Source organism: Ailuropoda melanoleuca, chromosome 16 (genome assembly GCF_002007445.2).
Source record: "Ailuropoda melanoleuca isolate Jingjing chromosome 16, ASM200744v2, whole genome shotgun sequence".
NCBI lineage: Eukaryota > Metazoa > Chordata > Mammalia > Carnivora > Ursidae > Ailuropoda > Ailuropoda melanoleuca.
Window position 1 is genome coordinate 50,349,403 of NC_048233.1, and position 16,690 is coordinate 50,366,092.

At 36.6% G+C, this 16,690-nt stretch overlaps 1 protein-coding gene across 8 annotated transcripts in view; it reads left to right on the forward strand.

Annotated features, from left to right (window-relative positions):
• NUCB2 (nucleobindin 2) overlaps positions 1 to 16,048 on the forward strand; it is a 50,186-nt gene extending 34,138 nt beyond the window's left edge. For 7 of the 8 annotated variants that reach the window (XM_011232201.3, XM_011232199.3, XM_002925146.4 and 4 more), the window contains 9 exons: positions 4,032 to 4,135; positions 4,936 to 5,121; positions 5,315 to 5,405; positions 5,998 to 6,056; positions 6,153 to 6,245; positions 7,274 to 7,363; positions 12,203 to 12,373; positions 12,649 to 12,730; positions 13,268 to 16,048. In XM_011232201.3, coding sequence (XP_011230503.1) covers positions 4,032 to 4,135; positions 4,936 to 5,121; positions 5,315 to 5,405; positions 5,998 to 6,056; positions 6,153 to 6,245; positions 7,274 to 7,363; positions 12,203 to 12,373; positions 12,649 to 12,730; positions 13,268 to 13,275 — 884 coding nt within the window. In that variant the 3' untranslated portion in view covers positions 13,276 to 16,048. Of the gene's footprint in view, positions 1 to 4,031; positions 4,136 to 4,935; positions 5,122 to 5,314; positions 5,406 to 5,997; positions 6,057 to 6,152; positions 6,246 to 7,273; positions 7,364 to 12,202; positions 12,374 to 12,648; positions 12,739 to 13,267 lie in introns of those variants that run through there. The other variant, XM_034645840.1, reaches the window with a different exon arrangement.
• Positions 16,049 to 16,690: the final 642 nt, after the last annotated feature.

Below are 16,690 nucleotides of genomic sequence, written 5' to 3' on the forward strand. Positions count from 1 at the left end.
AACGCTGCCACCCAGGCGCCCCTCTACTTTTTTTTTTTTATTATATTATGTTAATCACCATACAGTACATCCCCAGATTCCGATGTAAAGTTTGATGCTTCATTAGTTGCGTATAACACCCAGTGCACCATGCAATACGTGCCCTCCTTACTACCCATCACCAGTCTATCCCATTCCCCCACCCCCTCCCCTCTGAAGTCTTCAGTTTGTTTCTCATAGTCCATAGTCTCTCATGTTTCATTCCCCCTTCTGATTACCCCCCTTTTCTTTATCCCTTTCTTCCCCTACCGATCATCCTAGTTCTTATGTTCCATAGATGAGAGAAATCATATGATAATTGTCTTTCTCTGCTTGACTTATTTCACTTAGCATTATCTCCTCCAGTGCCGTCCATGTTGCAGCAAATGTTGAGAATTCGTTCTTTCTGATAGCTGAGTAATATTCCATTGTATATATGGACCACAGCTTCTTAATCCAGTCATCTGTTGAAGGGCATCTCGGCTCCTTCCATGATTTGGCTATTGTGGACAATGCAGCTATGAACATTGGGGTGCATATGGCCCTTCTCTTTACTACGTCTGTATCTTTGGGGTAAACACCCAGTAGTGCAATGGCTGGGTCATAGGGTAGTTCAATTTTTAACTTTTTAAGGGACCTCCACACTGTTTTCCAGAGTGGCTGTACCAACTTGCATTCCCACCAACAATGTAGGAGGGATCCCCTTTCTCCACATCCTCTCCAACAATTGTTGTTTCTTGCCTTGTCTATCTTTGCCATTCTAACTGGCGTAAGGTGGTATCTCAGTGTGGTTTTGATTTGAATTTCCCTGATGGCTAATGATTTTGAACATTTTTTCATGTGTCTGTTAGCCATTTGTATGTCTTCATTGGAAAAGTGTCTGTTCATATCTTCTGCCCATTTTATGATTTGTTTATTTGTTTCTCGTGTATTGAGTTTGAGAAGTTCTTTGTAGATCTTGGATACCAGTCCTTTATCTGTGGTGTCCTTTGCAAATATATTCTCCCATTCCGTGGGCTGTCTCTTAGTTTTTTTGACTGTTTCCTTGGCTGTGCAGAAGCTCTTTATCCTGATAAAGTCCCATAAGTTCATTTTATCTTTTATTTCTCTTGCCTTTGGAGATGTGTCGTGAAAAAGGTTGCTCTGGCCGATGTCATAGAAGTTGTTGCCTATGTTCTCCTCTAGAATTTTGATGGATTCCTGTCTCACATTGAGGTCTTTCATCCATTTGGAGTTTATTTTTGTGTATGGTGTGAGAGAGTGGTCAAGTTTCATTCTTTTGCATGTAGCTGTCCAATTTTCCCAGCACCATTTATTGAAGAGACTGTCTTTTTTCCACCGGATGTTTTTTCCTGCTTTATCAAAGATTAGTTGCCCAAAGAGCCGAGGGTCCATTTCTGGGTTCTCTATTCTGTTCCATTGGTCGATGTGTCTGTTTTTGTGCCAGTACCATGCTGTCTTTGTGATCACAGCTTTGTAGTACAGCTCGAAATCCGGCATTGTGATGCCCCCAGCTTTGTTTTTCCTTTTCAACAGTTCCTTGGAGATTCGGGGCCTTTTCTGGTTCCATACAAATTTAAGGACTATTTGTTCCAGTTCTTTGAAAAATGTCCTCGGTATTTTGATCGGGATAGCATTGAAAGTGTAGATTGCTCTGGGTAGTATGGACATTTTAACTATGTTAATTCTTCCAATCCATGAGCATGGAATATTTTTCCATCTTTTTATGTCTTCCTCAATATCTTTCAAAAGTGATCTATAGTTTCTAGCATATAGGTCCTTTACGTCTCTGGTTAAGTTAATTCCAAGGTAACGCATGGTTTTTGGTGTTATTGTAAATGGGATGGATTCCCTAATTTCTCTTTCTTCAGTCTCGTTATTCGTGTCTAGAAATGCAACTGATTTCTGGGCATTGATTTTGTATCCTGCCACCTTACTGAATTGTTCTCTATTTCCTACTTTTTGAGGAACCTCCATACTGTTTTCCAGAGTGGCTGTACCAGCTTACGTTCCCACCAACAGTGTAAGAGGGTTCCCCTTTCTCCATATCCTCGCCAATATCTGTCATTTCCTGACTTGTTCATTTTAGCCATTCTGACTGTTGTGAGGAGGTATCTCATTGTGGTTTTGATTTGTATTTCCCTGATGCCAAGTCAGAGATTTCTTTCTTGCCTTCCATGATTCCATATTTGTACATTCCTTTTTCCTGAGAACTCTGACTTTTAACAAATCAACGCACGTACCTATTTTGCTCATTTCTATAATCCAACTGAAATATTCACTTTACCCATTCAACTATAATAAACTGTTGCTTGTTTGTTTGTTTGTTTGTTTTTAAGTAGGCTCCATGCCCAGTGTGGAGCCCAAAGTGGGACTTGAACTCACAACCCTAGATCAAGACCTGAGCTGAGATCAAGAGTCAGACGCTAGGGGTGCCTGGGTGGCTCAGTAGGTTAAGTGGCTGCCTTAGGCTTGGGACTATGCCCCATATCATTGGGCTCCCTGGTCAGTGAGGACTCTGCTTCTCCCTGCCTCTCTGTCCCTATTCATGCTCTCTCTCTCTTTCTCTCAAATAAATGAATAAAATCTTAAAAAAAAAAAAGTCAGATGCTTAACCAACTGAGCCAGCCAGATGCCCCAAACAGTAGCTTGTTTTATTTTATTTTATTTTTTTTTTTTCTTAAAGATTTTATTTATTTACTTGTCAGAGAGAGAGAGAGAGCACAAGTGGGGAGAGCAGCAGGCAGAGGCAGAGAGAGAAGCAGACTCCCCAGCTGAGCGGGGAGTCCAACGCGGGACTAGATCCCAGGACCCTGGGATCATGACCTGAGCCAAAGACAGACACTTAACCTACTGAGCCACCCAGGTGTCCCAGTAGCTTATTTTAAAAAAATTATTCACAAAAAGAAACAATTGATAGTTCTTTAAAAATAAGTCCTAATCCAAATGAATTTACATGAATTAGATTTTTATTGTTCCATGAAGGATTCATTGGTGCAGCATACAAAAATTCCTTCGTATAAATTTTAGAACAATTTTTTTTTAGAAATTCTATTTAGGAGGGGTGCCTGGGTGGCTCAGTCGTTAAGCGTCTGCCTTTGGTTCAGGGCGTGATCCCAGAGTCCTGGGATCGAGCCCAACATCAGGCTTCTCTGATGGGAGCCTGCTTCTTCCTCTCCCACTCCCCCTGCCTGTGTTCCCTCTCTCGCTGTGTCTCTCTCTCTCTGTCAAATAAATAAATAAAATCTTAAAAAAAAAAAATTTCTACTTAGGAGCCACCTGGCTGGCTCAGTTGGAAGAGCATGCGACTCTTGATCTCAGGGTTGTGAGTCTGAGCCCCACTTTGGGTGTAGAGATTGCTTAAAAATAAAATACTAGGGGCGCCTGGGTGGCACAGTGGTTAAGCGTCTGCCTTCGGCTCAGGGTGTGATCCCGGCGTTCTGGGATCGAGCCCCACGTCAGGCTCCTTCGCTATGAGCCTGCTTCTTCCTCTCCCACTCCTCCTGCTTGTGTTCCCTCTCTCACTGGCTCTCTCTATCTCTGTCGAATAAATAAATAAAATCTTTAAAAAAAAATAAAATACTAAAAGAGAAATTCTGCTGAGGTCTTTTTTTTTTAAGATTTATTTATTTAAGAGAGCACGAGAGCTCTGAGGGCAGTATATTAGAGTTTATCTAATTAAAATTAGGAAATATGGTAGTTTAACAATAACAAAAAAGTTTTTACCCTTGATTATACTGACAGTCAACTAGCCTTTCTAGAAGTAATATAAAAGTGTGCGTATGTTGTATTCCCTTCTAGATTCAAGGACATTACTTTTGCCTAGAATAACAATATGTGCAATATTCTAAAAGAAAATATGGATGCTTAATCTAAAATTTTCTTATAAATGAATGAATATTCTTATAAAATTCTATAGGAATAAATATGAATACTTATTCTTATATATCATTTATAGTAACGTTTCTAGCTCTTAGTACTTTATCATTTATAGTTTTCTCATTTTCTTTCAGATACAGGCATAGACCACCATGCTCTTCTAAAACAATTTGATCACCTAAACCACCTAAATCCTGACAAGTTTGAATCTACAGATTTAGATATGCTCATCAAAGCGGTGAGAATAATTCCAAAAAATGTCATTGTTGTGCCTTTGAGGTTTTGTCATTTGATAAGTAGATTCAATGAAGTGATAATATAACATTTAGATACTCTCAAGAATATTTTTAAAGGGAGATAGCTTAACCTTTATTACTACAGATAATAATATGGACATAATGATCTATAACCCCTTGCTCACAATTCCAAAATCCAAAGCACTATGAAGGCTGACATCTGGTTTCAATTATAATAAGGCTATTTATAGTTTTTATTTAGTCTACATGATGTGAGTATTCATAGACTTTGCTGAAGAAGTATTAATCTGTTTGATTATAGACTCTGCAAGGATATTACACAATATGGCATATATGCCATATACTCTTTCTGAAATCTAGAACATTCCGAAACATGGGTATCTGGGCTCTGGGATTTTAGATAAGAGTTTGCAGACCTCTCGTGTTGTACTGTATGGAGTTACCAAAATGGATATTGTAGCCTGGGTATGAGTTTAGTTAAGTGATTAGAAACCGTTCTAGTTTTCTATACTGTACAGATTTGATACAGTCCCTTCTTTTTAAAATCAATTTATATATTACTTATGAGGAACTTTCTAAAGTTGAGGCTTGCTTTGAACTATGAATTTCTTTTAATGCCTACGTTCTGGTAATAATGACTAAAATGGCAGAATTTAAAAGAGGAGTCTAGTGTTTTCTGGACCTTCTATACTACCTTCTGTTAGAGTATGCTGTATGCAAGAATGCCCTTATTTATATTTTCAAATACTCCTTGTTATTTAGTTTAAATGTTACATTATAGGCCACAAGTGATCTGGAACACTACGATAGGACTCGACACGAAGAATTTAAAAAATATGAAATGATGAAGGAACATGAAAGGAGAGAATACTTAAAAACACTGAATGAAGAAAAGAGAAAAGAAGAAGAATCTAAATTTGAAGAAATGAGGAAAAAGCATGAAAATCATCCCAAAGTTAATCATCCAGTAAGAATTATGACTTTAAGAAACCATAATTAGATGAAGATACTTCTTTGAGTATCAGATAGTAGAATTTCATGATAAGTTATTAGTACTTTAGATTCTTATTTCTGCATAGTTTCTCAAATTTGTATTTATTTTCAGTCTATATACATAGATTATATTTTGTTTTGAGCATTTTTTAAAAATTGATTCACAGGGAAGCAAAGATCAACTAAAAGAGGTATGGGAAGAGACTGATGGATTGGATCCTAATGACTTTGACCCCAAGACATTTTTCAAATTACATGGTAACAGATTTGATACAAATATTAATATTTATGTCTGCTGTTTGAAAGATTATAGTTGCTTTATTCTTAACTGATTTTTGCCAAGGTCTGCTAATGAGTCCTATTGACAGTAAATGTTTAGAATTTTTCTCTAGGGTAATAGAATAATCTCTATTGCTGACCTGTAGCATAAACTACTTTAAGTCAGTAGCTGTGTCTTTTACCTGCTTTAACTGTTGACTCATCATGACTTACTGTAAGGTTCTCTGTAAACTGAAGGTATTTCTGTGACTAGCTAGGTTATATCTAGCACACTTTATGCTATAATATTAAAATTTACTTTTATAGCATATTGTTTCACTTTATATTTTTGAAAAAACTGGTTAAGACGTATTTTTCTAAACAAAACTTGTATGAATTATAAATTAGTAGTAAATTGTTATCAGTTGGACTGATCTAAGGCTTCATAAAAAAGGAAGAAACATCTTTCTGTGGCGTATGGATGCTTATGGTAGTACCAATTTTGCAAGCCAGTTGTGAAGAGTTGTATTTTAATTATTGATTTTTGAAGGCATTAAAATCAGTTTTTGCATTTGTGACTTTTAAACTTCAGATGTCAATAATGATGGCTTCCTGGATGAACAAGAATTAGAAGCCCTATTTACTAAAGAGGTAAATGAGTTCATTTACGTGTTCAGTGTTTTTGCTCTCTTTCTTGCTTCTATTATTTTCCTTACTTTTATGTTGGTTTTAAACTTTTCTTCTTAGTTGGAGAAAGTATATGACCCCAAAAATGAGGAGGATGATATGGTGGAAATGGAGGAAGAACGGCTTAGAATGAGGGAACATGTAATGAATGAGGTATGTTTTAAAATTTTAAGATTATATGTTATTTCAATGGATTATTCAAGTTCTTGCAATAAGTCTTACCATGAAGTGGAAAATAAATACACAGAATAGTTATTTAACTGAGTTTTGCATTTTTGATCCAGAATATTCGGTAGACTCCCTTGGTGTAGATAAAATTATTTTATAAGTAATTTAAAATATTTTAAAATTTAAAAGGTTTTTATTTAAGAGATTAAGATGCTGTTTCATGTCTTCTAGAAGTAAAAGATAATGTAGTCCAATATTTGATATTTTAAAAGGCTGTGTTTTTATTAAGAAAATCCAAAAATCCAATACCATAATGGTTTATAACAACATGTTTATTTCTTGTTCACATTATTAAGCTGATAACTTTGGTCATGGACATCAGAGGCCAGTAACTAAAGCCCACTGTTTTGTGTCAGTGATTTTCACCTGGTATTTGAGCTATTGGTGATGATTGGGATTTCTGTTGACTGTTGGAACCCAAGTGTCAAATGAATTTCTTTGGCCATCATGGAGCTCACTTTTGTAACTGAATGGCTATCAGAGCCACTGAAGAGGATTGGGAGCTATTGTTAACTTTAGTTTTGATTTAGTTAGTTGTTTTTAAGAAAAAAAAATGTTGAGAGCATTTTAATGTAAACTCCTTAACTCTTGGCTAAAACAGTCCTCTTTCTGGAAAGGTTATTTTTCTTGGGACTATACATGGTTTGGTGAGGGAGGAAGACCATAATAGCCTGAACAGTCAGAAAAGCAGATTCAAATGTGGTCATCTTTGAGTATTAGGAGTGTAGATATCTCACTGTATTTTCAAATCTGAATAATACAGAAGATGGCAATATCTATTTTCTGATTCTAATGTAATGTTGATGTGCTTGTTTTTGCACCCCCTCCCCCCGTTTCTGTGGACCCTAGGCTAGCCTTAATTGCTGTATGTTTGTGTAATAGCATCTATTAGAAGACAATTTCTAGTAATATGAGAATTATTTTATTTTACATATACATTTTTTTTTAATCAGGTTGATGCTAACAAAGACCGATTAGTGACTCTAGATGAGTTTTTGAAAGCTACAGAAAAAAAGGAATTCTTGGAGCCAGATAGCTGGGAGGTAATAAAACCTGCTTGAAATGTGATGTATGGTTAAAGAAATTCTATGTCAGTTCATTCTACTTTTAACTTTTATTTCCCATTATGTTTGCATGTAGAGCCTTACTGTCTTGGCTTTTCAATAAAATGTCACTATAAAATAATGAACTTGATTTTTTGGAAAGCTTGTGGCGATTGACCTCTTATTTGTAATCGTGTTATATATAATTAGAAGTCTTTTTTAAAATTTTACTTTTTCTAAGTGTAAAATAGTATTCATTCTTGAAAATTAGATATATAGATACATTTAAAGAATAAATTAGAAGTTACCTATAATTCTACCATCCAGAGTTAGACACTTAATTTATGCATTGTGTTATACTGATTTGGAAATTGTATTTTTAATATGTGCATATATAGCATGCAATATATAGTGAACTGTCTCATTTTTATTTTTTTTAATTTTATTTATTTATTTAAAATTATTTTTGAGAGAGAGAAAGAGAGAGAGCAAATGGGGGGGGGGAGCAGAAGAAGAGGGAGAGAGAGAATCTTAAGCAGACTCCATGCCCAGTGCAAAGTCTGAGGTGGGGCTGGATCTCACCACCCTGAGATCATGACCTGAGCTGAAATCAAGAGCCGGATGCTGAACTGACTGAGTCACCCAGGTGCCCCTGTCCCATTTTAAATTTACATATACACATGAACTCCTATCTATCTATGTATATTTTTTTAAGATTTTATGTATTTATTTGAGAGAGAGCAAGAGTGGGAGAGTATGAGCCGTGGGAGGGGCAGAGGGAGAGGGACAAGCAAACTCCCTGCTGAGCTTGGAGCCCATGCAACTCAAACTCGCCTCTCAATCCCAGGACCCTGAGACCATGACCCGAGCCAAAGTCAGAGGCTTAACCGAGTGAGCCACCCGGGTGCCTCATCCTGTCTATATATTCTTAAAATGGCTTCATACTGTATAAATGTCTTTGTATGTTTGGGAAATCCTGTGTTTTTTAATGGTAACAATATTTCATGATGCCATGCCTCAAAAAACAGTTTAGAAATGACTCTTTTGCATGCAATTGTGTGATTATAGCATTTAATTTATATAGCCATTGGAACTGATTTAGCTGTTTGAGTCAATTCCAATTTTTTTTACTGTAATAATTAACACTATGATGACTGTCTACTTGTTCATACATTTTTGGGCATCTGTAATAATTTCCCTGGGATTAATTCCTAGGGATAGAACTATTCTCAAGGTTTATGGCCATTTTTAGTTTCTAAATATGTCTTGTCAAATTGCTCCAGAAAGGCATACCAATTTATTCCATAGTTTACTGTGCATACACATTTTAAAAAGAATAGTTGAAAGGTAAAACCAGAAGAGATTGAAAAAAAATTGTCATTTCCTATACAAAATATAAAAGATTATCATTTCAGCTAGATTTTTAATCGTCCAGAAAATAGTTTGAGATAGAGTGACCAACTGTCCTGGTGTAGCCTTTATTGAGGATTTTCCTGGGATATGGAAGTTTTTGGTGCTGAAACGAGGACAGTCCCAGGATGACAGTTTATCATCTTAGTTTGAGATTAAAGAAATCAGCTTTTTTTGTCATGTTTTTGTCTAATATTTGTAATATTTCTGGACTTTGGTGAAGAAGAAAAAGAATGCTAAGATATTTGAACATGCATTCCCTTTATTGCTTCTGGAAAACTAGATCAATAGATAATTACATACTTTTTTTTCATTTTAACATAATTTTAGATTTGCAAAAGAGTTATAAGAATAGACAAGGATTTCCTGAATACTTCCCCCAGATTTCCCATTTTACTACAGTTATTCTCTCTCTTTATCACTCTTTCTCTATTTTTAATTTGTGTGTATGTGTATTTATATATAATGTAATTTTTTTTAGAGTAAGTTGTTCACGGTGCTGCTTTAACCTTAAATACTTGAGTGTGTATTTTTTTGCAAACAAGGATTTATCTTGCATAATTACAGTAAAATTATCTATGGCTACACACATAAAACTCTTTTCCAGTCTCTAGACTTTATTGAGATTTTTGTTAATTTTACTAATACTGTCCTTTATAGCAAAAGAAAATCCATATACTGAATTTAGTTGTAATGTCTTCCTAATCTCTTTTTTTTTTTTAAGATTTTTTAATTTATTTATTTGACAGAGATAGAGACAGCTAGCGAGAGAGGGAACACAAGCAGGGGGAGTGGGAGAGGAAGAAGCAGGCCCATAGTGGAAGAGCCTGATGTGGGGCTCGATCCCATAACGCCGGGATCACGCCCTGAGCCGAAGGCAGACGCTTAACCGCTGTGCCACCCAGGCGCCCCCCTAATCTCCTTTAATCTGAAACAGTTCCCGAGTCTTTGTATCTCATGGCATTCATATTTCTAAAGAGTACAGACCAGTGATTTTTGTACACCATCCCTCAGTTTGAGTCAGTATGGTGTTTCCTTACGATTCCTAGTTTTGGTAGGAATACCACCAAAGAGATGCTGAGTGCGTCATAGGAAGCATACGCTGCTGATTATTTGAATAACTGGCAATGTTAATTTTGATTATTTGGTTAAGATGGTGTCTACCAGGTTTTCTATTTTCTCTTTTGTAATTTAAATAGTATTTTGTCTAACCCACCATACTGCCAGAATCACAAGTCAGCATTTTAAAAAAAAGTCACTTGACATCATATCAAAAGTATTTCCAAATATGAATCGTAAGCATTACTTTAATAGTTATGGAAGTGCTTAACTGTTTTCGGAGGGCCGAACATCCATTCTTTTACTGTTTATTTAAAAAAGACAGTGCTGCTATAAACACATTTTTATATAAATTTTTTATGTGTTTAGGGCTATTTTATAGGATGGATTCTCAATGTAACTCTACCAAGACCAAGGGACACTTTCTAGGGCAGTTGATATGTTTTGTAAAAGTATTTTTCAGAAGAATTGTACCAATTTTCATCACCACCACTGTTTCAAAAAAAAAGTCCTCGAGTGTATACTTTGAGATCGTTATGTACTAATTTTAGCCTCCTTTGATGATTCTAACCAGAATCAGTTATTACAATGACTATTGACAAATAGTGATTTTCTTTTTTTTTTTTTTTAAAGATTTTTATTTATTTATTCAACAGAGATAGAAACAGCCAGCGAGAGAGGGAACACAAGCAGGGGGAGAGGGAGAGGAAGAAGCAGGCTCACAGCAGAGGAGCCTGATGTGGGGCTCGATCCCATAATGCTGGGATCACGCCCTGAGCCGAAGGCAGACGCTTAACCGCTGTGCCACCCAGGCGCCCCGACAAATAGTGATTTTCTAATCGTCATTCCTTCTACATTTATTATTAGTTGGCTTTCTACAGTAAGGAAAAGCTATCGCTTCCCCACCTCTGTTTGAGTGTAGATCCATGGCTTCTTATTTTATTCAATAAGCTTGAATCCTTACTATCATTCTTTATTTTGATGCTCAAATTGCCCCAGATTTGGCTAGTGGGAGTTACTTCAAACAGACTTTTGTGTCTTTTGGCATGTTACCTATCATTCTTTGAGGACTTCCTTACTTTTTAGCATAATAAGATGCTCACGGCTCATCTTGTTCTTTCTCCATCCCACCTCTGGAATCAGCCATTTTTCTGAGGAGCACTGGTCCCGTTTAGTGGCGATCGCTATCACAGACTGGGATCTGGACACTGGATGTGTTCCTTGCTACCAGAGTGTCTTTGCTTCTAGGCTTTGTCAGATGACAGAGTTGGGTAATTTAAAAAAAATATGTGTGTGTGTGCGGGTGTGTATATTTATATATATAGTTATATTTGTATTTTATGTATCTGTATATGCACGTATTATACACACAGATGCACTTACATTCATATTCATCTTGATATATTTAGGTATCAATATACATTAAAACTCAATCAGCTCATTGGGGCTCCTGGGTGGCTCAGTCAGCTAGGCATCTGCCTTCGGCTCAGGTCATGATCCCAGGGTCATGGGACAGAGCCCCATGTGGGGCTCCCTGCTCAGTGGGGAGTCTGCTTCTCCCTCTCCCTCTGCTCCTCCCCCGCTCAAGCTCTCTCTCTCTCTCAAATAAATAAATAAAATCTTAAAAATAACCCACAAAAACACAAACTTAATGAGTTCACACTGAAAGCTCCTTAAATTTCAATCCAGTGCCTCCAATTCCAGCACAACATCCTATCTCTTCCTCTTTCCATATTTCATATGAAAACTGGCTTCCATTTTCCACAATATTATTCCACTTATTTCCTCAATCCTAGGATGTACAAAGTGTTTCAATTTGCTAAACTCTGTAAAACAAGAATTTATTATTTGTTTAGATTTTTGTTGTTGTTTTTAACCTGAGCATATAGTCTAGATACTGTGATCAAGTTTTTGGTTAGTACTTTTTTCCCCTTCTCCTTCTATTTTATTCACTTAAAATCAAAGTATAATTTATTTTCTTCTGTTTATAGTCAATTTGGGTTTCCCTGTCCTTGTGGATTTTCTTTCTTCTCTCTTCTTGAGTATATGAAACACTGACAAGTTTCTAAAAATCAAACCTGTACTAAAAAAGGTGTTTTCGGAGAAGCGTGATTTCTTTTCCCTCATTCTCTCTGTCCTTTCTACCCAGTTCTCTTCTTTGCTCTGTAGGTAACCAGTTTCATTAGCCTTGGATTTTTCGTTTTGCTCAAATAAATACATAGATATATAGTTTCTTATTTCCCCTTTCTTACCGAAAATGTATATTACTATATATACTCTTGTACTTTGCTATTCATAGAATTTTAAAGCTGAATCAAGCCTTGTTGTATATCCAGGATTATTCTTTCCTCATTTTTTTTTTCTTTTTAGACATTGGATCAGCAACAGCTCTTCACAGAGGAAGAACTGAAGGAATATGAAAATCTTATCTCTTTACAAGAAAGTGAACTTAAGAAAAAGGCAGATGAACTTCAGAAACAAAAGGAAGAGCTTCAGCGTCAGCATGACCAACTGGAGGCTCAGAAGCTGGAATATCATCAGGTGGTATTTATAAAATGATCATGGCATTAAAAAGAACTTTAGGTGCTTTGCTGAAAACATGTGTTTTTTGTAATATAATCTTTCAAAGTCCTATTAGCTATAGAATTCTGAATTTTAGTATTTTAAAAAGTGCTTTGTTGACTATTAATCTAAATTTTAGAGTTTGAATATCTCCTTTTGGAAAACACTTTTCAGTTAGCTTGTTGTGGTTTGTCAAAGGTCATGAGAAAATAAAAGAATACTTACTTTTAAGACATTCTTTTTCTATGCACTAGGTTGTACAGCAGATGGAACAAAAAAAATTACAGCAAGAAATTCCTCCATCAGGGCCTGGTGGGGAATTGAAGCTCCAGCCACGTATGTAACTTTATTTTTTTTGTTTGAGGAAATAAAAAAAAATTGAATAAACTGAAATTTACATTTATTACAAATGTAATTTCAAATCATTAATATCTATGGTATTTACTATATATTTGTGGAAATAGCACAACTTGTACTGCAGAAAAATGAAAAGCCTTCTAAAATGTCTGTGCATCAGCACATTTCAAAAGCTATATAATTTGATAGCTATATTTATGGTGAAATGATTTATTTCAACATTATTCACAATTCTTTCTAATCAGTTATCATTATTGTCAGAGAACATGGTTTTTTAATTGTAATCTGTGATTAAGCATATTTTAAAAATCCTTTTTACTTATATTTACATACATACATATATAAGATATATATATCTTTGTATATAATTTACATATATACATATATAAAATATATAATTTATTTAATAATATATATTATAGTAAATATAATTTACATATATTACATATATATATGAGAAGATTCAGAATAAAAGGAGATACCTTTAAAATGAGAGCATTTTTTTTTTTCAAACAGACATTTAAAGTCCGAAGTCCATCAGAACTTGGAAGAAAACTGTTAAGTCAACATCTGTGTCGTCTTTTTACCACCCTTTCTTTTTTTCTGCTCAATAAATATTTTAAAGCATATATGGAATAAAGGAAGATACTTTTTAAATGAGAACGCATCTTTTCAGGACAGAGATATTTAAGGATTGAAGTCCACCACAATCAGGAAGAATACAGTACCTGCTCTCACTTTCATACCTCTCTTCTTTTTAATTTGTTCTCCTTCAATGATTTAATTAAGTGGCCATAATTATGCCATAATTTAATGAAACTAGCAGTAACTGTTTAAAAGTGAGAACATTCTGTATTGCTTTTAAAGTGAATTTATATTGTTGTCACTTACTCATAAAGATAGTCTTTTATACGTGCCTCTCATCCCCTCTCTTGATAAAAGTCTCTGTGATGTTCATAATTTTTCTTCTGAGAAGACCACACTTTCCCCCAGTGTTTCCTCTTAACTTCTTCCTACTTCCAGCAACCTTAACTGCTAGAAATTCTGCTACTGAATAGCTTTTGCTATCACTTCCGGTCATGTTTTGGTTCACATTTTTGCTTTCTACTCTATTACTTAAGATCAGGTTCTGCTACAAAAAAACCCCAGAAAAACCAAAGATAACAGTGTTTTAAACTAAATAGGAATTCTTCCCTCTTCCATAAAGGAAATCTGGAGGTAGGTGGTGTCCAGGTTCCTACCTCTCTGCTCTGTTATCCTCAGTGCATGGTTTTTATCCTCAAGTTACCTCATTCTCACTGTCCAAGATTGCTTTTGAAGGCAGTGGGCAAGAGGAGGAAAAGGAACTCCCCCCCCCCCGGCCCCAAGTTGCATCAGCTTCCTGGAGTCGATGTTCCTAGATTTGAACTTACGTCTCATTGGTCATGTAGCTACTAGGGAAGCTGAGAAAGCCATGTGGCATTGGGACCAGCTAAAAGTTAGGATCTTTAACTAAAGAAGAAGCAGGTCATGTTTGGTAGGCAACTTTCAGTGTTAGTCCAGACAGCTTTATTGGCTACTTATGTATCTGTATACGCTCTTCTGAAACATAGAAAACATCACTTGTCCGGCCGCAAAAGGAAATGCCCCACATCCAATCCATTATTGCATATAACTCAAAGACCATGATACCCTTGTATAGTCCCCTCTGTCGGGTTAGGATGTGGCACCTCATGTTCTGGCCATCCACAAACTAAAAAACAAGGTGTCTGCCTCCTGAGTACCAAATGCATAATGGTGGGATAGGGACAGGATAACTGCAATAAAATTGACTTTCCAGAAGAGGGGACAATAGCAGCCACTGATCCATAACACTTAAAAGGTACTGCTTGGCCAAAAATAAGAAGGTCTCTCTGCTCTGTCTATAAATACATTCCTTGGTTTTTGCATCAGGAAACCCCTGATTCACTTTTGTGGGAGGAATTCCCTTGTCGAATGTCCTCAAGGGCCCTTGGTGCTGCCTTCTAGGAAGTTTTTATTGTCCATTAACTTTCAAGGACACATTTGAGCGGGCATTGGAAAGTGTGCTGGTCTTGGGGGCTGGACAGCTTTAGTTCTTCACTTCCTGTTATGGTGGGTTAGGGGCTTGGGAATTGTTCTAGATAGTTACAGGCTGTTGCTGGCCAGGTTTGGGGTTTGTGTTTGTTTTGGTTTTGGTTTGGTTTTTGGCAAAAAAAAAAAGTTCCCTAAAAACTTAGTATGTTTCTGGTCTGTCTTTTGCAATTATTACCATGAGTCACCACAAAGATCTTGCCAAGACACAGTTTTTAACAAAGAACATCATCTTTTCCTTGCTGGCTTCTGTGCTCTCTCTCTCTCTCTCTCTCCCCTTGGGTCTTAAATGAATGGTACCTACTTGGGACCATTTTAAACTGTAGGCTTGGGTGGGATGGCAACAATCGGAGTCTGATCTCTTTCCTTACGATGGCTCCCATTACTTGGCAGAAGATTCTTAAGAAAGGTTGAGGCAGAAAAAGGAAAGGCAGAAAAAGGTTGAGGAAGCTTTAGCAGCTTCCTCAGAACCTTAACTTTGTAACTATTTCAGTTTGGAGTATGGTAGTAGCTCACTTTTTCAATTTTTTAGGGCTCCAGATTGGGGACTCTTGTCAATTTATTTTGTGGAGAGCCATTCCCTTGGCAAAACTCTGTTCCTTTCCATCTCTGCAGTTGTTAACCTTAGCCTGAGTCACATCTCTCCTGTAAGACTTTGCTGAAAGAGGCTAGAAGCAGGCCACACGTGCTGGCATTCTGAAGTTCTACCACTACTTCCTCTGATACCTTAACCTTAGTGGCCTGAGGTCTCACTGCCCAAAACCCTACCTCCTCAGCTAGGCTAACTCCGTATTTGAGATCCTTTTACTGGCTGTACCTTACTTCTAGCTACCAAATTCTGTATAGGTCAGGATCCCTGGTTGTAGATAAAGGAATCTTCTTTGGCTATTAAGCAGAAGGGGCTTGACTAAGGGGTGCTTGATTAAGGGTAGCTCACAGAATCTTTGGGAAGGCGGATGAAACAGAACCAAGGCTGAGCCTCAAAGGAACTACATCACAAGAGTGGGCTGCCAAAGAAGCTGCTGCTTTTGGAACGATCGAGAAGCTGCCTGTCAGTTCAAGAAGCCTCCTGCTGGATTAAGGAAGCCGTGAATGGGTGGCAGCTCTAGAACTGTAGCCCCTCTGCAGTGCTTTGTGTTGGCAAACGTGGACGCCTCCTGTGCTGCCTCTCTCCCCATGTAACTTGGTTCTGAGCAAAAGTCTCAAGTGAGTGCATCTGATTGATTGGACTAATCATATCCGGAGCCCTAGCTGCAGGGGAGGTCGGGAAATCATAGTATTTAACTTCACTACCTCTGTAGTACAGGAAGGCATGTGTACCGTTGAATGAGCCAATCTGTTGTAACATCTCATAATTTTACATTGTGTCTCTTCACATTAATAATTTTTAAAACTCTTAGTCCTCATTCTACGGAATTTTTAAATAATCGGTGCATGCTCCAAAGATACCTTAGATTTTTTTTTTTCTTAAATCACGGATCCCACAATTAAATGTAGCAATCTGGAAAAGTTCTGCTTATATACAGCTTTAAAAAAACACACGCACAAAAATCACTCAATAGAGTAATGCTGTGTTTCTTTAGAGATGGAGAAGGATTCCTATCTCTATTGTTTAAATTGTAGGAAACATTAAAACATGATCTGGCATATCCTTTTGTTGAGGACTCTATCTGTGACAAGAAACTGATGAGACAGGGATTCACCCAGAGTAAACACTTTTAGATGATGGACTGCAGTTCAATCAGAAAGGAGTTGGAGACGACAATATCGTACTATGATTACATAATATGATAAATATGGATACAGGGTAATCATATGAGAATATATAAATGTATCAAAGTAACATGT